The sequence below is a fragment of the Artibeus jamaicensis genome, unplaced genomic scaffold (genome assembly GCF_021234435.1).
Source record: "Artibeus jamaicensis isolate MK-2021 breed Jamaican fruit bat unplaced genomic scaffold, CSHL_Jam_final scaffold_916, whole genome shotgun sequence".
NCBI classification, from domain to species: Eukaryota; Metazoa; Chordata; class Mammalia; order Chiroptera; family Phyllostomidae; genus Artibeus; species Artibeus jamaicensis.
In genome coordinates, this window is record NW_026522059.1 from 29,300,231 (window position 1) to 29,323,941 (window position 23,711).

The window sequence follows — 23,711 nt, forward strand, 5'->3', positions numbered from 1 at the left end:
CATTTTAGTAGCTCAAGGTTAATGAAAAAAATAAGCTTAAGCTTAGTTTTACTATTAATTTGAAATTGTATTCCTCAAACTTTATTTTTGGCCCCTACATATTTCCTTGGGAAATAACTTTCCTTTGGGAGCTGCAACTGCAGAGAGGCAACTCTAAACATTTAAAGGTTTGTTAAGAGCAACTGAAGAAGTGTGATCTTTAATTTTTATTTTGTTTCAAGTAAAATGGGCTAACCAATTTACAGTTCTTCAAGAACTCTTACCAAGGCTCCAGAAGCTCTACTAAGAGTCCATGGAGCTGGGAAGAAGAGAACGCAGTGAGTGAATTATGCTGCTAAGGCTCACACATTATTTCTACCATTATCTCTTTAAGAATAACAGTATATTTGACCAAAGGGAACGGGGTGGGAAGGGAACATTGTGGCCTCTTCCTTCCCTGCAAAAATTCAAAGGAAACTTACAAAACAAATATATTACACTTTTAGTTAAACATAATATATATGGTAGTGCAAAACATGTATTAACCACTTTAATACTTGATGCTTTGTTAGTTAGGTTAGATATATTTAAAGTGGGTACCAGAGATTGGTATTAATAAAACAGCTTTGATGACAATCTTTCATTTATTTCTTAGCCACCCCATCTTTAAAATGTTCTGATGAAAAGCTATTATAATGTGCAACAAGAGCTAAAAAGATATTAAATTACCACTGAAATCTTCACCAGCCAATATTTTATAGAACTGCCCTTGATCCTTTATGTTGCAGGGGGTGGGAAGGGCTGTTCTTTTAAAAAGGGCTCACTGGAGATATCTCACAAAACCGTACCCTACACTATCCAAATTTATTCAGTTTCTGAATTCAGATGGAGGAAGTCTAGATGGCATGAGAGACTCCGATCATTCACGAACCAATAAAAAATTTCCATCCATATTATTTGCACCATGAGCAAATGAAAGACTTGTGTGGAAAGAATTATACCTGCTATCTCTTCTGTCTGAAGGACTATAACATACACCCTTTCTGGTTTTCTGGCTATCTAAAACAGCCTGCTATTTGAATCTTCCTTAAAAACTGCTTCCACCCCATCATCCCATTCACAATTCTTCAATGCCTCCCCACTACCTACAGAATAACATTCAAACTCTAGTCTCATATTTCAGTTTTTTACAATCTAATGTAGAGGAAACATGAGGCAATAAGGATTACATAATTGCTATGAATTAGTCTATATTTTGCTCTAGACTTACAGACCAGTTATAGAATCTGATGGCTGGAAAGAAACTATTAATCTTAAATGAGCACATCACCACCTACTGTGCCTGACCCTAGGGTTGTTTTGAGGTCTAAATAAGAACAAATGTGAAAGCCCACCAAAAACTATCAATCACTCTTCAAATACAAAGAGTTGGTTTTACTATCCAGTATTACTACCTGGACAAAAATCAATATTTATTGCACCAAAACTTCCCAGAATACAAAGAGTCCCTATGAGGCTTGGGTACCCAAGCAAGCTGTGACCTTCAAAGTGAACTCGTTGATATTTCAAAGGCCAGGTCATAAAGCCAGTGAGATCAGCTACCCTGAGTTTTCACCCTGTGTGATCTGATATATGACAACTACTCAATGAATGGTATATGGCACAAAGAGGCATTCAGCACATATCTGCTGAATAACTAAGTTCCTAAAATACACCTGACTGATGATAAAAAGGATAATATGCAAAAAGGAAGACGTATCCCTGGTATCACTGACAGATGCTTTCAACTATCGGTACCCCATTCCAAAAACACACTAAAAAAATCCCCTGGTGAACCAATGAAAGAAATTACAAGGGAAATAGTATGCCTTGGTGTATTGGGAAAGATTCAGGTCCTGATGGTAAAACACATTCCATAAGAAATGAAGGCTTTAGCCTAAGCACTTTCTTATTGTCCTCCAAACATTATTTCCTCCTCTTTTCAATAAGAGTATCAAATTTTCTGGGGCAATTATTAAGCCCCCTGCTCTCAATTTGGTGTTCTGAGTCAAGTGAATGCTATCCCTGGCTCACAACCCTCCTAACCTATAATTTAATGTCAGTAGAATATCCCAGACCTAGATTCATCAGTATATTCTAGTCACCAAGCTCCAGCTCTGATTCCAGGGTGCACAGACAATATACGTTTGTCAAATCAAAATGAATCTCCAGACTTTTGCCAGACTTAAGGTTTCAATATCAGTTGGTAAAGTCAGCAGCCATTTGTATCCAAAAGGACAACCTGAAAAGGAAGGGGATGGGAGAGGGGAAAGAGAGTGGCCCAGGCCACTATGTTAATTGTTTAAATCAATTTAAGTTGGCTTGAAACACACAGGTCATGAAATTAGTAAGTACACAGACCTCCCTCAGACAGTCAAAGTGTTTAGGAGAAGAGTAACAAGTTCATATTTGTATTTGAGAAAAATACCTCTGGGAACTGCATCTACAATAGAATGGGGGAGAAATGGATTATTGGTGGCTAGAAGCACAAAGGTCAGTTTTGAAACTATTATAACAGTCAAGTGAGTGCTTATGGGAGCACAAATGAGGGAAATGGTAGCAAGAATAAGAACAGGACAGAAAGGAGGTAATTGGGAGGTAGAGCAAAAATGAATAGGACACAAAGATGGAATAAAGAAAGAGATTAAGCCCTGGCTGGTGTAGCTCAGGAGACTGAGTACTGACCTCTGAACTCAAAGGTTATCAGTTTGATTCCCTGTGAGAGCACATGCCTGGTTTGTGGTCAAGTCCCCAAGTTGGAGGTGTTCAAGAAGCAACTGGTTGATGTATGTCTCTCACACTGATGTTTCTCTCCCAATCTTTCTCCCTCCTTCCCCCTCTAAAAGTAAATAAATAAAATCTAGATAGATAGGTAGGTAGACAGACAGAGAATAGACAGATAGGAAGAGATTAAGATGGCAAGAGAAACAGAAGTAGAATCTAGCTGAGAAGGGACTTCCGGCCAAGATGGAAGTGCCACCTACAGTGTAGGTGGAAACACTGTACCTCCTCCCAAAACCAAATTTAAGGACAACAAAGATTTAGAAACAAAAACACAACCAAAACAGACAGAAAATTGAACTGTACCAAAGTCCGACAACAAACCATTCATCCAAACCGGGAAGAGAGGCGAAGTCGGCAGCCGGTGGAGAGGGCAAAGAGGGGTTGTGGTGGGAAAAAGCAGTGGCTGCCAGACCAACCCAGGCATGCAAGCGGCGGTTCACAGATCCCATACGTGGGGTGGCAACAGCCAGACCCAGTGAGGGCGCAAGGCAGCTGGCTGACCACAGTCACACATTTCATGCACAGATAAACCAGGCAAAAAAAAAAACAGAAAGTGAGACAGACCGCACAACCCAAGGCCCCAACGACAGGAATTAAAGCCTAAAAGCACTGACTGGAAAAACTTTGGGGGGGCTGAGGTGCTGGGAGAGGCTCTCAGCCTCACAGTAGAGTCTGTTGGGAGAACCACAGGGTCCTAGAATGTACACAAGCCCACCCACCTGGGACCCAGCACCAGAAGGGCCCAATTTGCTTGTGGTAAGCAGCAGAGGGAACAGAAATCCAAGAGAGCCCAAGAAATGCCAATGCTCACTCTCTGACCCTGCCCCCATTCAGCATCACAGCCCATCAACCTAGGCTGCCCAGCTCTGGTGAACACCTAAGGCTCCGCCACTCATACATAACAGGCAGGAACAGACCAAAACATTATGGCTCAAGCAGAACAGCTCAAAGGCCCAGAGCCAATACTTTAAGTGACCAAGACATAACCACCCTATCAGATGAACAGTTCAAAACACTGGTGATCAGGATGCTCACAGAACTGGTTGATTTTAGTCACAAATTAGACTAAAAAAATGAAGGCTACACTAAGTGAAATGAAGAAAAATGCACAGGCAACCAATAGTGATGGAAACAAAACTGGGACTCAATTCAATGGAGTGGACCAGAAGGAAGAAACAACCAAACAGAAAAGAATGAAGAAAAAAGAATTCAAAAAAATGAGGAGAGGCTTAGGAACCTCCGGGACATCTTTAAATGTCCCAACATCTGAATTATAGTGGTACTAGAAGGGGAAGAAGAAGAGCAACAAGTAGAAAACTTATCTGAATAATAAAGGAGAACTTCCCCAATCTGTCAAAGGAAATAGACTTCCAGGAAGTCCAAGAAGCTCAGAGTCCCAAAGAAGGTGGACCCAAACACACCTAGGCACATCATAATTGCATTAGCCAAGATTAAAATGAAGGAGAGAATCCTAGAAACAGCAAGAGATAAGGGGACAGTCACCTACAAAGGAGTTCCCATCAGACTGTCAGCGGATTTCTCAAGAGAGACCTTACAGGCAAGAAGGGTCTGGAAAGTAATATTCCAAGTCATGAAATCCAAAGACCTACAACCAAGATTGCTCTATCCAGCAAAACTTTCATTTAGAATGGAAGGACAGATAAAGTGCTTCTCTGGTAAGATCAAATTCAAGGAGTTCATCATCACCAAGCCCTTATTACATGAAATGTTAATGGGACTTATCTAAGAAAAAGAAGATAAAAAAGATGAACAGTGAAAGGACAGCAAACTCAGTTATTAAGAACCACACCTAAAGCAAAAGCAAACTAAGAGAACAGCTAGATTAGGAGTGGAACCATAGAAATGGAGACCACATGGAGGGTTAGCAACAGGGGAGTGGGAGGAGGAGGAGGAGGAGGGAGAAGGTACAGAGAATAAGTAGCATAGACGGTAGGTAGAAAATAGGGGGAGGGCAAAAATAGTATGGGAAATGTAGAAACTACATATGGGAATAGTATGGGAAATAAAGACCTTGTGACACATGGACATGAACTAAAGGGAGGGAATGGGGGGGAGGAGGTGTGCAGGGAAATGAAGGGGGGAAATGGGACAACTGTAATGGCAGAATCAATAAAATGTATTTTTAAAAAATAAAATAAAACAGATAATTTTAATTGCCCCCCTCCCAAAGAATCTAGCTGAGGAAGCTAGACAGAAGAGACTAGAGTATGAGGAAGAAGTTAATGAATGGATTCAGGTTTCGAATACTAAGTTCTCTTGAAGAAAGACAGGGAACCCCAGACAACTGTACAGCTTCAGGTATTTATATCATGATCCCTCTGGAAACCATTCTCTGTGAAGATGGATAAAGCATCCTGCTATTTATCTTTCTATGAACATTTGTAGTTATTACAGGATTATATAATAATTCAACTTTTTAAATGTTAAGTGAGTAAACTACCTTTTTATTTTTTTTAAAGATTTTTGTTTATTTATTTTAGAGAAGGGAAAGGAGGGAGAAAGAATAAGAGAAACATCAATGTGTGGTTGCCTCTTACCCCCCACCCCTAGCGGGGACCTGGCTAGCAACCCAGGCATGTGCCCTGACTAGAAATCGAACTGGCAACCCTTTGATTTACAGGCTGGCACTCAATCCACTGAGCCACTCCAGCTAGGGCTAAACTACCTTTTTAAATAAACAAATACAAAACTCAACTCCACATTCTAATACAAAAATTAATTTGAGATGGATCGCAGATATAAATATAAAAGTTAAAGCTATAAAGCTGCTGAAGAAAATGTTGAGAATACTTTTACAACTTCGGGGTATGAGAGATGTCTTTGAACACAGAAAGTACAAATCCTAAGAGAAAAAAAATTGACAATCGAACCTAATCAAAATGAACAACCCCTATTCATGAATGCATTTGTGGAGGACAGACAGTTCCATGACGAACCTGCAAGTTAGGTCCTGCTAGATCCCAGCCAGACAGAGACTGCTTCCTGTAAATCCCCTCAGACACTGTCTGATAGACCCCTCTCCTATCCCCCAAGCAGGCTGGTTCCTAAAATAGGCCCTTGCTCTGTCCTGGGGCAAGTATGTGTCAAATTTTCCCCTTATCTGGGGCAGATGACACCCCCATACCTCTATCCATCCTGCCCTGTTCTATATATAATTCTTTAGCAACTGCCATGTAATATGGAAAATACCCACGTTGTCTTGCTGCTGCTCAAGATGCCTGGTATGTCCCCTTAAATAAACTCTTGATATCTGGAGTTGCCAGCCTCTCTCTCTTTGGCCTCTCAGCCCCAGGAAATTTTCTGAACAATACTATAAACAAAATGAGTAAACAAACCCCACTGGGAGAAAATGTTGACAAATATATATCTAACAAAGGACTGATATCCAAAATACATAAAGAATTCTTACAAATCATTAAGTAAAAAAAAGAGAAAACCCGAGAAAAACAGGCAATAAATAGCACCTCACATAAAAAGATATGATAGGCCAATAAGCAAAGATAAACTTCCACATCATCAGTCATAAGGAAACACAAACTAAAGCCACCATGAGCTACCACTACACACCCACCCAAATGGCTAAAATTAAAAAGACTGACAACACCAAATGTTGACTAGGATGTGGAGCAAACGGAACTTCATACATTCTGAATGGAGGGTAAATGGCAGAACTGCTGTGGAAAACTGGTCAGCAGTCTTCTTATAAAGTTAAACATACATCTACCCAAGGATCAGCTCTTCCACTCCTAGATATTTACTCAAGAGAATTAAAAACATATATGTCCACAAGGAGTCTTGTACAAGAATACTGAGCAGCTTTATCCATACCCCAAACTGAAAATAATCTTAATGTCCATCAACTAGCAAATGAATAAACTGTGATATATTCATACAATAATATAATACTAAGCAATAAAAAGGAACTGCTACTATTATCACCCAACAACATAAAGGATTATACTAAAGGGAAAGAAACTAGGTACAAAAGAGTATGTAGAGTATAATTCCACTTATATGAATAAGGAAAACTCCCCTTTGGGGCGGGAATGCATGTGATGAAGATTAACTGGAAAAAGACAAAAAAGAATTTTCTGTGGTTTTGGAAATGTTCTCCGGGGATATGGGTTACATAGGTATGTATACACATTTGTCAAGTCAATGAATTGTACGCTTAATATCTGTGAATTTCACCATATATAAATTATACCTCAATAAAAAAAGAAAAAACAAAACAAAGACAAACAAAAGGGTTTCTAATATAAATATCTGAAATCAATATGCTTTGTTACTGGGCTGAAGAAAACCTTTATTATTTCAAAGCAAAAATAAAAGACACTCATGACTTTTAAATAAAAACTCAAACAGTGAAAACAGGATGGTCTAAAACATCACTCAGAACAAACCATCCATGGGACCTTATGTAAATCTCCTAAGCTCTCTTAGCCTCATTTTTTCTCACAGAATAATAAGAAACTGTATTAAAAAGATCCACTTTAACTATCTGGTAATTATTTATTAGCTTAAGGAAGAACCCTTACAGTGATTCTTATTTGAACTTCTACCCATAACCCTACCCCACTTTTCCTGAACACACTCTGCCCCTTTCTGTAACTGCTGGAATTCCGTCCAGATGGCTGGTGAGGTGAGAGGGGTGGGGGAAAGCCAGAGAGGTGCCTCCTTCTTCCGTGACCCTGCTTAAAACTAAAACTGTTCATGTAAATCAAAGTTTTGGATAACCAAATTACATTTAAAGTTATGAGGAAAAATCGCTGTTTAAAAAAAAGTCTACATTGTTTTATGAAGTGAAAAAGACTTTTAATAAAGACTGCCAATACTTAAGCCAAATTTTCTATTTATTAGTTTTACCTGAACAGGCATTCTTACATCTGCTGGAAATTTTTCTAATTATCTTTCAAAAGGCCACGTATTTCTAAACGCTAAAACATGCACCCCAATAACAACTTTAAACCAAGAGCATGCTCCAACGGCAGAAAAAGCACGCAAAGTATTCTCCTTTTATCCTGCAAATACTGTCTGGTTGGCTTTCAGCTCACAACAGGGCTCAAGCCGATTTATCTTTCCTATAGATCACGCAGTACATTTGCCTAATGCAGTGCCCTAGATTTTACAAATTACATTCATTGATGTTCTTGCACTGCAAGTCTGCAGACTTGAATGTTTGCAATACAAGTCATTTGTATAAAATAATATCATCACCAATAAAAGCAAAATATCTTGAAGTCACCTATTATCCTTTTGCTACACAGTAATTTTACATTTCTGTAAAGATTTCCTGACTTTTAGCAAAGTTAGGATTGAGCCAAGACACTGAGGTTCTATCTGCATTCACACCAAACAAGAGTCTTTCAAGACAAAAAAATTTTTTGTGTGTCCCGCGACAGGCACTGACTAAAGGAAAGTGGACACTAAAAATAGCACAGACAACACCATATGCCTGGGGGTAGGGGGAATTTTTTGCTTAAAATGTCACAACTATGCCAATTGGACATGATGTTCATATTATATCAAACAATTGAATGACTCAACAAAAAAACTCTAATAAGTTAAGAAAATTGTATTCTCACTAAAAAAGTTCTATGTGCTACTTTACTACCATTTTTAAGGTATTTCCTCCTGATGGCGATGGTAGTCACCTTAAGTGGTTCAGGTGTAACCCCTACCTACTCAACGTTGGCGCGGTCTAGGGGTGCCCACGGTCAATGTGAACAGGCGCGGGGTAGGACGCCATCAAGTTTCCTCACTGCCCTGCTAAAACTTATTGCTCCCATAAAAATAATATCTTTAAAAGTTCCAATCTTTAAAAAAAATTCACATTTGCCTGAGGTCTTCTAAGAAAAGTACAGGGATCGATCACCTGCCAATAATAATAACCACCAGGAAAGTGGGTGTAAAATGGATTCCCCGGGCTGACTGGAAAGCAGTAAACCACAAGTAAATCCCACTCCAGAAAAATGGCTTTAAAACAAGAGTGTGGGGGGAACCATTCACAGACTGTGGCAGGAACCTTCAACCTCGTCAACTCTGGGCGCGAACGCTCGCAGGAGACTGGGCAGCAAGCCCGAGGCCAGGTGCGGGCAGCGAGCGCGGGCGCGCCACCCCGACCGCAGGGTAACAAACTTGCCCGGTCACCTCTCGGCGCCGTCGGGACGCGTCCCGACACAAAGCCCACCGAGAGGTAGGAAGAAAAAGAAAGGGAAAACACGTGCTCCTCAGATAAGACCCGAGTCCTCCGGCCACCAACTGACCAACTGTACTTTCACCAGCAGCCGCGGCCGTGGGCCGCTTGGCGCCAAGGGCTTTCAGGCGCGCCCCCGCCCGCCCCGCACCCCCGACATGCCCCCAACTCCCGGCCCCGACCGGCCCCGCCGCCACAGACTGGCCGATCCGGGACGGTCGCGGACCAGCTAGCCCAGAGAATTAAGTTTCTAATAATAGAACTTTAGGCGGATTAGGGACGGAGTCGCCCAACCCCAGGCCGAGTCTGGAGCCAACTTGAGGCCCTGAAAAGCGAGGAGGAGGCGCGGGGCAGGGTCCCGGGGGCACTCCGGACGCTGGCGCCTCCACCCGGGCAGGTGCGCCCCCGGCGCGTCATCACGGACCCCCGCGCTCACCAGGTACCAGACGCCGAGCAGGATAGTACCAGTGCGGACATGGCAGCACAGGCAGCAGCTGTTGGAGTAGAACCGCGTCCAGGGCGCGACCATCTTCATCGCTCGGACCGCGGGCGCAGTGGCACGAGCCCGCACCCAACTTTTCAGGAACCTCGACCGCGTCGCTCCCAGCCGCCGCGCGGCTGCTGTTGGCTCTTTCGCCGCTTTCGCTCCCGCCTCGCTCGCCGCGGGTTCGCCTGCACGCCCTCCGGCCTTCGCTCACGCGTCCCCTTAGAAACCTCCGAGCGGCGGCTGTGGCCAGTCTGACCCTGCGCTGGGAACGCAGCGGGAGTAGGAGGAGCGGAGGGGGCGGGGCGCCCTGAGACACGTGACCCGCGCGCCCGGCCCGTGACGTCACCGAGGTCTCCAGCCTGTTGTTAGCGCAGCCAGCTCAATGTAAATAAATCGTCTTGCGCCACTGGCGGGTCCCAGAGTCAGCCCACAGTGGAGTTCTGGGCCTTCACTCTTTCGCTGGGTCAGTCGTGTAACTCTATCAGGGGGTCGAGGTTCTTGTACAGTTCAGCTGGGTGGTAGGTTTCTGCCCTTCCACACCTATCTTGAAGATAGTAAGTTGGTGCAGTGCTCTCTCTGTTGGCACCTTGCACACTAGAGGAGGGAAAACTGCAGGGTGTGATTCCGGTCAACTGCAGTACTTTGAACCTCTGTGGAAGCTGCCAGGAGCAATTTGTCTCTGCTTCCCAGCTCACTTAACTGTGGTAGTAAATCTCTTCCCAGAAATTAGGATGTGTGTCAAGGACATCCTCACTGTGCTTTGGGTAGCATTTTTAATGAGGACTGCAGCTGTAAAAAACAGTCATCAAGCCAGTTATTGCCACAAGGTTTCTGCAAGACACAACAGAAAGCTCTAAGAGATACTGAAAGATAGGACTACAATTTGAGGTGATTTCCTCCCACTGGTGTTTTGTCTGGAAGCTCACTTGTCCTAGGTTAGACTCAGGGAGAGGGAGAAGAAATAAAAATGTAGTCACTATAGTAAATCAAGTAGGTTGAGGTATGAGGATATGATTCTATTTTTGTTTTAACTATCCTAGAAATTTAAACTTTTAAACTTTCCAGTATTGCCTCAATGCCTGATATAAATAAACATCAAACTTGCAGATAACCCTCCCATTACCCACTGAAGGACTAAAAACAAGATGTTCAGGTATCCAGACCACTGATCATCTAGGGGATTACCATTTTGGACCTGTCTAGAGGCTAAGAATGCACAACTGATTCTTCTCAAGAATGTATTTTTTTCTAGGAGAACACTTATCTTTATTCTTTGCATCAGTCTTTTTTTTTAAGATTTTATTTATTTATTTAGAGGGGAAGAGAAGGAGAGAGGGAAAGAAATATCAATGTATGATTGCCTCTCGTGCATCCCCTTTTGGGAACTGGCCTGCAACCCGGGTATGTACCCTGACTAGGAAATGAACCACCATTCTTCGGTTTGCAGGCCCACGCTCAATCCACTGAGCTACACCAGCCAGGGCTGGATCACTCACTCTTGCCTAGCTGGTTTCCAGTTTGCAAACCCTAAGCCTCTTGAATAAATCTTTATCATTTTTTTTCTAGCAAAGCCTCCAGACTCTGGAGTCCATTCAATACTTTTAATCACTGGTTAAGTCAAATATCTCAGACTAGTTGCATCATTGGCATATGTCACAGTTTCATTTCAGACTCCGAGCTAGAGAAAAACTGCTTGGATTTAAATTCCTTAAGGACAGGCTATATAGTAAGGAAGAGGAATGTTTAAGTGCAGAACAGGTTAGTTTTATAAGGCTACAAAGCTGTCACATTTTTACTGTGTAGCTTAAGCCCGGATCCACAGGGACCCAAGAATCATTCTCAGAGATATCAGGTGTGGGCTCTTGATCTGAAATAATAAGCAACATTTTTGTGGGAGTTATGGAGAAAGACCAAACAAGCCCTGGCTGGTGTGGCTCAGTGGATTGAGCACGAGCCTGTGAACCAAACAACTACAGTTTGATTCCCAGTCAGGGCACATGGCCTGGGTTGCAGACCAGTTCCTGGCAGGGGATGCACGAGAGGCAACCATACACCTATATTTCTCTCCCCCTCTCCTTCCATTCTCCTCTAAAGATAAATAAATAAAATCTTTAAAAAAATAAAAAAGAAAGACCAAACAAGAAAGATTGTCTTCTCACTACAAAGTTCTGTTTTCCTGCACATTAGAGATAACTCTCTCTCTCTGGAATCTTCCATTTAATATTTAAGTATATCCATAACCACTTTTAACAGCTATAGGACAAGGATTAGTGCTCTGAGGAGGAATGGAAATTGAGAATCAGGATGGGGAGTGTTACTACTTTCCAAATTCAAACTTCCACCAAGTTCCCACTTCTCCCCACCAAAACTTCAGATTCATTTAGGCAGATGACTCATTGATTTGAGAAGTTTTATATTTCAGAGAGCTTACTATTCAAGATCCAAATTTGCAGAAAGATGTCAAATTGCTTTAGATAAGGAGACAAAGTAGAGGAATCCTGACTGAAGAAAGGAGGTAGGGAGAGAGAAACAATACATCTGGAAGTGAAGTTTATTAAATAAAAATAATGTCTGTGTCTTGGGTGTTGTGTCATTTGAAGTAAAAGAATATGGGGATTAGCCTCAAAACGAGAACAAAGGCTTTCCAAGGAAATGAGTGACAGCTGAGTCATTCATTTTCAAACAGTGCCACATGTAACAGGCATACTGATTGCAGTAGTACAGTTATTTAGACAAGTCACCTTGTTTTCATCCCTAGGAACTTCAGCTTCTGGGGCCCCACTTCCTCCTTTTCCAGAAACACTTGCTCCAGGAATCGCATAGAGTTACATGGTCCCGAGGTCAGAAAAATCTCACTTAAGCTTCCTGGGCAAGGCTCTGTCCCGGGCGAGACCTCAGACCCCTCTCAGAGGCTCTCCTAGGTAAGACAAGAGAGAACCTTAGAGGTTTCTTCGTGCATTCTCCAAATAAACCAGGGACTTGTGCATCATCCATTAATGCATTTGGTCACTGGAAATTTGTTGAGTACCTCCTTGGTGCTGAGCACGGATGCTATCTTAGAGAACATGAGGATGTCTCTATGCATAAGGAGATCACGATGTACTGAGGGAGACAGAGAAATAAACAGAAAATAACATAATTGCAAGACAAGTGCTACTGTATATTTAGCACAGGGTTCTATAATAGCCTCATATCTCAGTTTCGGGGAAATCAGGGAGAGCTTCCCAGAGGTGGCGACATCTAAGTTCAGAGCTGCAGGATAAGTTGGAGCTGGCCAAGGAGAGAAACAGAAGACCACCCCAGGCAGGATGGAGCAGGGTGTACATTTGGTGAAGTTTAGAGACGGCAAGTAGAACAATAGTTGGAAGTTAACATGTAAAGCAAAGTGGGGCAAAGTAGAGAGAGATGGGACTAAGAAAGTTTAGGGGTGTCAATGTAGGTGCAGAAGGTAACAGAAGATAAAAAGCTTTGCTTGCCATGCTGCACTGAGAAGTCTGGAATATATTTCCTGAGAAAAAATGGGAAACTTTTGAACTACTGAGGGTTTTATAAATGTTAGACTCACGTGACTCGATGATAAATTAATGTCGCAAGCTTAAGGTGTATGCAAAAGGGGTAGGTAGGACTTGCTACATTATTGGTGGAGTCTGGTACAAAATGGAAATGTGTGGCCCTCTCGTTGTGGACCTTGATAAAGAAGATGCCTACTAAGAAGTGCTCCAAGTGGTTAACTAGGCTCAAATTTAGAAAACAGAGCCTAGCAACCATTTCTCCAAAAGGCCACTCACATAAACTACAGTTCAGGGAGAAGCCTACACAGAACTACCTCCCTCTGCACTGAACTGCCTGCCTGCATTATGTTTCTGCCGTCTGAGCCAGCCTTTATGGAGGAGTTCCTGGAATCCTATTCCCACCATATTCAACCAATTGGACTGAGGCTTTCCCCATCCAATTGTAGCTGTGCAGCTATAGCCCCATCTGCTTCTTCACTGACCAATCAGAGCAGCTTCGTTCTGACTAAATGGGACTCTGACTTCTGGACCAATCAAACTTTACGAATTTGAAGTCCTCATTTGCATGAGGATGAACCAATCAGGGCCCAGGGTTGAAGACTTCTATATAAGCCACCCACCCACCCCCGACCCAGGCTATAAGCTAGAGCTGAAGCATGAAGATGTCCTACTGAAGAGGTCCTTATTAGAGCAGAGCAGAGGTGTCTAACAGCCATGCTGTTTTCACAGCCATGACACTATATCACAATTGAGCTGTTTGCACTGAATAAAATTTCCTTCTTCACCACTCTAAATTGGGGATGCCTGTTGGTGTTGAATTGACATCAATGACCTTCAGTTGACATTAAGAATATCAAGATGTCTTGTCTGAGTGAGAGACCTTGTGCTACTGCCCAGGTCATATGCCCACGAAGCTGACCCTGGAGATAGGCCCCATATCTCTCTTAGAAATTAAACACAAAACTAAACAACAGACAAACACACAAGCAAACAAGTGCAAGCTGTCTCCTGTTTTTGTCAGATAACAAAAAATGCTTCATGGAGGCTGTAATAAATGCCATTTTTATAAGAGTATGTGGAAGAGAATAAGTACTATGCCAGATGATTCATCAAAGAATCTGGACCTTGTCCCAGGCAGCGGGATCAGGACCATGAAGGTCAGAACGTGGAACTGGCTCCAGCCCTGAGTTGCAGCCAAGGTGGAAGTCAAAAATCATGATTGATACACTCTCAGAGACCCATGTAATTAATCGCAGATTTATTAAAGCACACATTGGGTTTTGGTCAGGTTCTAGACTCAGGGTTGTAAGAATGAGTGCATAAGACACAATCCCTGGCTTCCTTGCTTATTAACACCCTTCCTCTCCACACCCCACCCCACCCCCACCACACACACCCCCAGGCGGCTGCCACACATGCCTCTACTCATGCTGGTCCCTCTGACTGGAACTCTTCCCCGAGGCTGGGATTTGTCTGCCAAGGTCTCAACTCTGACGTCACCCCCCTCGGGCAAGGCTTCTCAAATTTACCCTATTTGAGTTAGTGCCTGTAAGTATTAGGATGATTTGGGGCTACTCATAACAGAAACATCACTATGGTGGCTTAAAAATTTAATTTCTCTCATGTAAAATGAACATGGAGGTAGATGGTGCAGGGCAAGTTAGCAGCTCTACAGTCATGGGGGACCCAGGCTCCTTTCTTTCTGCACCCCCATCCTAACATGGATCACTTCATGGTCCACGCTGACTGGTTCAGCCATCATGTTTCCATCACAGGCAAAGGGTTTGTCTAATTGGCATCAATTAATTATAAAACCAAACTAATGGCCAAAGTTCTCTTCATCTCCCTTGTGATCCAGAGCCCGTATTCTGAACCAGTTTCTTATCTAATTCTCACACACCAAGTCAATGCTTCCCCTGCCCTAAGTCACCCCAGGGCCAGGTCCCAGACAACGAAGGACAGCCCTCATGTCCTGAGCCTGCTGGAATTACTCAAACTAGGCAATCCTTGACTTGCCTATCCTGCAGAAAACACAGGAAAGGCTGTGGCCTATGCGTCCCCCTTGCTCCTGCTCTGTATCCTGACCAAACCTGGTGCTTCCCCGTGTGGCTGGGCGTAACCATGCCACGCCCATCTTCTTGGAAATGGTAGGTAATAAATTCTTCTTCCAATGACCTTAGTTTCCGCATGTCATCACTCAGCCTCTTCTGGAAAGTGAGACCTGGGCACACACACAGTGAGTCAGATCCCTTTAAGCAGCCTTCTCTGGCGCACCAACACTGAAGAGTGAGGCCCCAACAAGTGTCCCCCCAATAAACAGCTCCAGAGGAGGCTAAGAGGGCATCATCTTGAACCAATCAATCCGGGTTCTGTCATGGTCACTTAACTGTGTGCCCTCCTGGCACTTTATACTTCTCCTGGGCTGGCTAGCATTTGTCCTCTTGTCTCATAGGTACCTGCTTACTGCTGTCATCTCTCTAAGGGCAAGTTGGTAAGATGCAAGATGGGTTTGTCATGTCTCCTTGGTGACTGTTGTATCTCTCCCTGCATCTAACACAGGGCCTTGAACATGGCAGGTACTCAGCCCTGCAAGAGGAAAGTGTAGCTTGTTCACAGTTAATTTAGGAATGGCAGTGGCACTTGTCTGAATGGTTAGGTTAGCCATACCTTCCTTATAAAATGGGCAACACATTTGATGTGGATTTTTATTTATGTGCTCCTTGAACAAATATTTTTTTGAGCACCTGCCATAAGTCAGTCTCATTGCTAGTTTTAGGTGCCAGAGACAGTGCTGAGCTAAACAGACATGGTCTTGTACTCAGGATTATGTCTAGAATGAATTGCTGGCAGCAGATCTAAGCCTTGCTGGGCTTACCCTGCTTTTTTCCTCCAGACGAATTTAATTCTACACTTTTTATGGTAAGTATTCAGTAAATCTCAACTGAGCCTCTGGTTGAAAACAGGACAGAGTGGGAGATTTTCAATGTTCTCATCATCATCCCAGTTTCCTCTGTAAAGATGTTACTTGGTCATTCTTCTCTTTTATGTTTTATAACCCCCAAGAAATGAATAATTGACTAATAAGGGCTGGATATAGATTTTTTTAAATATTTTTTTATTTTTTAAGAGAGGGGAAGGGAAGGAGAAAGAGTGGGAGAGAAACATCAGTGTGTGGTTGGTTGCCTCTCATGTGTTCCCCACTGGAGACTTGGCCTGCAACCCAGGCATGTGCCCTGACTGGGAATTGAACCGGTGATCTTTTGCTTTACAGCCCCGTGCTCAATCCACTGAGCTATACCAGCCAGGGTTGGATATAAATTCTAATTCCCTTTCCTAAAAGGCATCTTCGTACAACTGTTTTCCTTTGAACTTTGGATACTGTAGAAATTTATGCAGAACAGGTTTTCAGTGCGCGCTGAACTACACAGAATCACAGCGCTATCTCTCCTGGCGCCAGGTCCCGGGGTTTCGGGTCTGGTACGCCACAAGAGCCCCTAGCTCCCCCCACCTCTGCACAGGTTTCTCAAAGACGTTTTCCCTAAGCCTGCTCTCCGAGAAAATAAGCTCGCTTCCGATAATGACTCACTGTGTGATTTGTGCTCAGGCCTTAATTTATTAAGGAGACTGAATGGTGACATGGAGATGCTAAAGCCGTTGAAAGAATTTATGACTTGCAGTTCCATTTATTTAAAACCTTTTCTCTGCTCACCTGCCTTTCTTACAGTAATGGTGCTGGAAATGAATTAAAGTCGTGCGTTCTGACTTGGAGGTCTTTCAAACACCGTTACCGATTTATTAGTGTCTATGCAATGAGGTACATAACAGGACATGGCGCCCGCAAAACCAGTACTGCCGTTTTTATCAACTAACGTCAGCGCAGTGGTGTCTAAACACAAAATACCTTCCTTCGTTCACTTTCTGTTGAATCCTCCACTGGAGACATCCTTGGAAGACCCCATCCTTCCCAGTCACTTTCAGTAAAGTCAAGTCCAGTCCCATGTATACTCCATCCCTTGTCCTCCCCCAGCACTGGCCAGGCCTGTGGTTCAGGGATTTGGAGGTCGATGGAGCTTCCTCTGTGCTTTCATTTCTTTTCCTTTCCCACCTGGACTGGAGGAAGTGTGTTGCAAGCATGTGTTGCGTGATATGGTTTTTCCTAGAATTCAGCTGCTCAGGTTGTCTAACCCGGTCCTTAAGGACCAGCAGCGCCAAGCTGCCTATACAACAATCAGTCCTGCAGGTGACACTGGCACTGACAAATAACAGGGAGCCAACACAGGTGACTATGCTATTCACTCAGCTTTTATTAATTAATGCAGATTCAACCTAGATCCACACTAACCTCATAACAATAATAATCACTCAGAAACAATCAGTAATAACATCGAGCAAGAGAACCGAGGGACAAGGAACCTGAGTCCCAGAATCTCGGTCCACACATCTGGGAGACTGCACGGGTAGGCAGGGGAGCCGGCAGCGTCTTGTAAGCAGAAGCTCCAAAGCCAAGGTGGGCAGCAGGGCAGAGCCTCCGGCGGCACAGCAGTCAGGAGGTCGGCACTGTGTGGGCAGCACCTTGGTGCGTGGAGCTCAGCTGTCTCAGCAGTGGTCGGCAGCCTGCCTCCCTCATGCCCGTGACAGTGGTACGCTCGCCCCCTCTGGGTCTCTTCGTAAGGGTCTTAGGAACCCTGATACCAAGTGGGAAATTTTCCAAGGAGCCTACCTGTGGGTGGTCCTGCTCTGTAGACATGTCTGTTCTGGTCATGTGTTCAGATCTCTTAGGCATACTTCCTTGCCAGATGTGTCTGGCGTGACTTAAGTCCTTTCCTTCTTGAACCAAAATGTCATGGCTGACTCGCAGCCTTTTTGGTTGACAGGAGTGACATCATTTTGTTTTAAATAGTTTATCCTGTCTTGACCAAATACCATTTTATTGGTCCTGTGCGCCATAAGGGGGCACGTGATCTGCCGTGGGGACTCCTCCCTCTTCCGTACTCCAGTTTCTCTGATGAAGCAGGGAAGCCAGCTGAGAGAGAGACTCTGGGTCTCTTTCTACTGCTGATCTTTCCTTGGGGGTCGGCATGTTTAATTTCATACGTCACCCTGGCTAGGCTGTGGTGCCCAGTTACTTGGTCAAACAGCAGTGGAGATGTTGCTATGAAGGTATTGTTTAGATGTGATTACCATTTTGATCGGCACACTTTGACTAATGCAGACTACCTTCCATAATATGGGGGATCGCATCCGATCCGTTGAAAGCCTTAAGAGAAGACTGAGGTCCCCACAGAGGAACGAATTCTCCCAGACTGTGTTTGGATTCAAGATGGCAGAAACCATTCCTGCCAAAATTTCCTGCAAGCCTCAGACTTGCCATCTCCCACGAGTGCAAAAGCCAATTCATTAATGTAAATCACTCTCACTGATGCTATCACAGTGGTAAATACCTGTCACTATGCATTTGTCCAAACCCATAGGATGCACAACTCTGGAGTGACCCTTATTGGTAAACTACAGACGTGGATGCTGATGTGTCCCCTTGTCCTTCCCCAGCAAATGTAACACCGGGTTGAACACATGGATGATGGGGGAGACCGTACGTGTGCGGGGTCAGGGAGTAGTATATGGAAAGTCTCTGTACCTTCTGCTCAATTTGGCTGTACCTCCAAAACTGCTCTAAAAATAGAAAATCTTGAGAAAGGAGAGAGGGAACCACTCAGCTGTGGCAGTGGAGAGAGAAAGCCACGTGCTTTTGGACAGAGTGGGGACCCCCGCAGCTGGGGGTAGAGAGAATTATCATGCGGCTTTAGCAGAGAATCACCACTCACTTCTGGCAGAGTGGCGACCCTACCCTCCGTGCAGCTCTGGTGGAGAGAAGAATCGTGCGGTTTTGGCCAGAGAGCAGACCCCTGCACCTCTGGTAGAAGAGGACCACCCACCTTTGGGGTGCTCCCTTTGGCCGTGTGGCCTGGGAAGCAGGAGAGACTTTGCCTGGAAAAAGGTTGAAAGAACTCTTTCCAGTAGGCCATGAGAAGGTGCCACATGGCTTTGGAGTAATTAGAGATCCTGCCTGGACGGCGACACAGCTGACGGTGCCAGCGGTCTGGAACACGAACGTGTGCTTCTTTTCCAGAGTTATAGTTCCCTGCATTAGAGCAGGGGGAGAAGGGCGCTCTGTGGGCGTCTGTGGTTATCTTAAAGGACTTTGGTTTTTTAAAAAGTCCTTTTTATTTATTTTTTAAAGAAAGGGGAAGGAAGGGAGAAAGAGAGAAACATCAATGTGTGGTTCCCTCTCATGTGGCCCCCACTGGGTACCTGGCCCGCAACCCGGGCATGTGCCCTGACTGGGAATTGGACTGGCAACCCTTTGGTTCACAGCCCACACTCAATCCACTGAGCTACACCAGCCAGGACTGATATTTTAATGGGGACATTGGGTCACTACTTCAAGTCTGCATAGCTTTAAATAAACCTTTCCTTTCCTTTTCAAAAAAAAAGAAAGAAAGAAAATCCTAATTTAAAAAAACCCTAAAGTAAATACATATGTGTGTATATGTGTGCATGTGTGTGCATTCTCTTAGAGCCTTCGGTAGATTGGATGAGCACACCCACATTTTGTACACATGCGCGCACACACAAACACACATGCTGTGTGGTTCTGTGGTCTCTCTGGAGAGCCCTGTCAGGCTTTCTACTTCTCCTCCGTCACTGTCTGGTCTGCTTGAATGGCCTCCAGGTGCGGTGCAGACACCCAAATCTTCAGAAAGACTTTATCTTGGGACACTCCTTCCTCTGGCTGGGGTGGCGATGACAGACACTTTGCAAAGAGGGGAGGGAAGACCACAGTGGGCTGCTCTGAACCAGCACCATTCTACTTCTGTGACTTTCTACCCATCTCCCTTCCCTGGTCTCTTTTGGTGGGGGTTGACCAGGATGGTGCCCCAAGATGGTGGCTCTGGCTGGAATGCGGGGGACCTTATGCCTCCTGCTCACTCCCTGTAGGCCTCAGTGCCCAGTGCCGGGGCAATGGGATCACTGCAACTCAACATCGGTTCCAGTAAGTTTCCCAGATACTAATGGGCCTTCCTTGAGAAACAAAACAAAAATCGAGTCTAAATATCTTTAGGGACAACTAACTGAAGAAGAGTTAAACACTTTTCTGAACTCTAATATGCTGATGTGAATGGCGAACTCCTGAGAGGGAACAGTGTCCTGGAATTCCCAAGCCTTGACTCCAGAACCCAGTTTTGAGACTCAGCTATTAATAACTGCCAAAAGTGTTTCCCAGAACACTGGGTTGGGAAACACTGAATTGGCAAGACAGCTGAGTAACCAGTTCTGTTTCTTGCTCCTTCCCAGCTGCACAGCCTCTCTGGGACTGGGACTTAACTTCCTGAGCTTTTGTGAGCCTCTGAGATGACATACATAAAGCACTCGCTAGAGCACAGATGTTCCATACACAGTAGCTCTTACTGTAAATAAGATCTGAGGTTCATGGGCAGGGAATCAAATCATAGCCCCTCCCACCGCCAGTGAGCATATTTTCCCAATGGCTCTTCCGTTGTAAGAACAATAGAATGTGTAATGTGCTATTGAGGCATCTAAACTCTGAATTGCGCTTTGAGCATGTTTCTGCTATAATCACTGTCTATTTCTCCATGTTCCCAAATTGGCACCTGAAAGAAATCTGGTGCATTTTCCCTGAGGCCAAGAAGATCTGAACAGTTTTCAAACTGGTCAAGTGAACTTTAGAGAGATTGATGAAGGCACAGAGAGTGGGTTAAATATTAGAAAACTCAATTTCCTGCAGCAAACGTGCAATGAGGAAACCCAATTTTCTACAACAAACAAACAAGCAAAACCCAGAGGTGGCATGCCCTGAGGGAAGAAGGATTAGGATGTAATCCGATTGCTTCCACCCGCCCCCCAGCCCCCATTCTCAGGTGCTGAAGGCGACTGTGAAGGGGGAGTCCTTTTCTTCTAGTGGGGGAGGAAGAGAGGAAACAAACTGCTTTATGGTGATTATTCAAAACTCAGTTCATTCTGATGTAATCACGTCCCATTATCTTTTGTTTTTGTGCTCTAAACAGCATAAGAATACAGGGCATACTGGCTGAAAAACAGGGTGTTTTTTGTTGTTATTTTGCAACACCACCACCTCCACATTCGTATTTTACGTGATTACATATTTTGGACTACATACGCACACTACAGATCTTTATTACACAGGATCAAAGTTAAAAACTATAAAACAGTTACAGTTCCCAGAAAGAGAGCTTCTTACAAATAAAAAAATGTCAGTTCACGAGGATAATGTACGGAGTCCATATGCATTTTCCAAGAAGGAGTTTAGGCCGACTGACTACTGTTTGCGCCGTGGAGGTCTTCGCGGCGTCCGCCGTGGAGTTCTCTCCTGCCCTTCACGAGCCTGGAGAGGAGAAGGCAGCGGCTGGGTCAGAGCTTCCCCTTCCGCCGCGCGGTGCCAGAGCTCCAACATTCTGTCTCTTAAGGCTGTTGCTGCTAGAATCTCGTGTTCGTGATTTTAATCATGGATGTTTTCAAGAATTTGGGGTTATTTGTTTATTTATTACTGTGGCAAGATCACAAGATGAGAGCCATCCTCTCGACAAAGTCGTGAGTGCACAGTACAGTGTTGCTGACTGTAGGCGCCGGTCTGCAGCTTGCGGGACTCGCCCAGCTGAAACCTTTCGCCCCGTCTCTCTCGTCTCGTCTCTCGGCTTCTTCTCTCCCCACAACGCCCACCCCTCCGCCGCCGCAGCCCCTGGCAACCTCCATTGTGCTCGGTTTTTCAGAGTCTATTTTATCTACTCTGTATGAGTGGAACCTTGCATCCTTCTGTGATGGGTTTATAATTTTTTAAATTCAGCAGTGCTTAACATTTCACCATGAAAAATGTCTTTGTTACTTTCCCTAATATGCCTTATTGGCCACAAGCAGCCCGGAACTCACTGGCCTTACCACATTTTTACAGCACGAGGAGATGACCATTCAGAATTTCACATCACTTCGGTTATTTCTGATGTGATCAGGCTTCTGGTGGTGACAAACCGAATCTACCGTCCCCAGGTGGGTTTTATGGTCCATTTGCGCAGCAGCAGGATCTCATGGGGAGGCCAGAGCTGACCTTGGTCTAAAGAATCTTTATTTTAACAGAACATGTTGATATGGGAAGCTTTGAAGAACCTTTGTTTACCCAAACGCCAAGCACCCTAGGAAGAGCAATAGTGATAGGGCTGTTTGGGAAAGCAAAGAGCAGGATATTCACAAGGGCTAGGACTAGCACCCCCGCGGTTAGAACTAATGTCCGCATTTAGCCTTCGTACTCTGCTTCTGCCATGTGGCTAGAACTAACTTCCGCATTCCGCTTCTGTATCCCGCTTTGCTATGTAGACAGGAAGACCCTGTAGACTATATAAACCCCAAGAATCCTTTGTTCGGGGCTCAGAATTTGGAGTTTGGCTCCTCTGGGCCCGTGCACATTAATAAACCTCATACTCCAGAATCCCTTGGTGTCTGGTTGCTTCATTTTCCTGTAACAATGTGATGTTCAATAGGACTTGGAACTTATTTTCATATTGGCCCTCATTTTAAAAGCTTTGGTTTTGGGCAATGCAAAATGGTGTGCCCACTCTGGAAAAGAGGGTAGCAGTTTCTTATAAAATGAAACAGTTATGGCACAGCAATTGCACTGCTGAGCACTTATCACCAATTAATAAAAGGTTATATCCATACAAAAATGTGTGCTTGACTGTTCATTGCAGCTTTGTCCAGAATAGCTCAGACCTGGAAACAGTCCAAATGCCCTTCAGTGGACAAGTGATTAAGCAAACTGTGTGCACATGTGCCCTGGGAAACTAACAACATGAGCCCACTACTGATACAGTGGGCTGGTGGGGCTCAGGGGAATCATGCTGAGTGAAAAACACAAATCCACAGAGGTGCACCTCGTGGGGTTTTATTTAGATAACATTTTGCAATGAAAAACTTACAGAGGTAAGGAAGAGAGCACCTGTTGCGTGGGTGAGGGGCTGGGTGGGGCTGGGGAAGGGGTGTGGCTGCAGCGGGCAGCACAGAAGCAGCGTGTGGTGCTGGGGCTGCTCTGCATCTTGGCTGGTGCTGATTCCGTGAATCTACACATGATAAGATTGTGCATTATTAAATACTCACACAGAAGGGCCCCTAACGCTGAGGAAATCTGAATTCGATGGTGGGTCGTATCAATGTCAGTTTCCTGCCTTCAGTATTGTACTAGAGCTTTGCAAGGTATTACCTTTGAGGAAAACTGCGTGAAGAGCTCTGTATTCTTTCTTACAATGCCATAACAATCAACAGTAATCTCAAAATTAACAGGTTTAATTTTAAAAAGGCTTTGCTCAAACCCTGACTGGTGTGGCTCAGTTGGTTGGGCTCAACCCCCAGAGTGAAAGGTCTCCGGTTGGATTCCTGGTCAGGTCACATGCCTGGGATGTGGGTTTGGTCCCCAGCAGGGGCATCTATGAGAGGCAACCGATAGATGTTTTTCCCCCTCTCTTTCTCCCTCCCTTCCCCTCTCTCTCTAAAAATAAATAAATAATAAATAAAATCTTTTTTTAAAAAGTTTTACTTGTAATTGAAGATATTGCAGGGCAAGTGATTCTTTAAATTTGTTAGACTGTTACAAAGTTTTCATTGGTTTCTA

General features: G+C 44.3%; 1 protein-coding gene across 1 annotated transcript in view; it reads right to left on the minus strand.

Moving 5' to 3' along the window:
* LAPTM4B (lysosomal protein transmembrane 4 beta) overlaps positions 1-9,782 on the minus strand; it is a 59,325-nt gene extending 49,543 nt beyond the window's left edge. Inside the window, exon 1 of the mRNA XM_037131084.2 lies at positions 9,456-9,782. Within this exon, the coding sequence (XP_036986979.1) occupies positions 9,456-9,554 (99 nt within the window). The 5' untranslated portion in view covers positions 9,555-9,782. The remainder of the gene's footprint in view (positions 1-9,455) is intronic.
* Between the last annotated feature and the right edge of the window lie 13,929 nt (positions 9,783-23,711).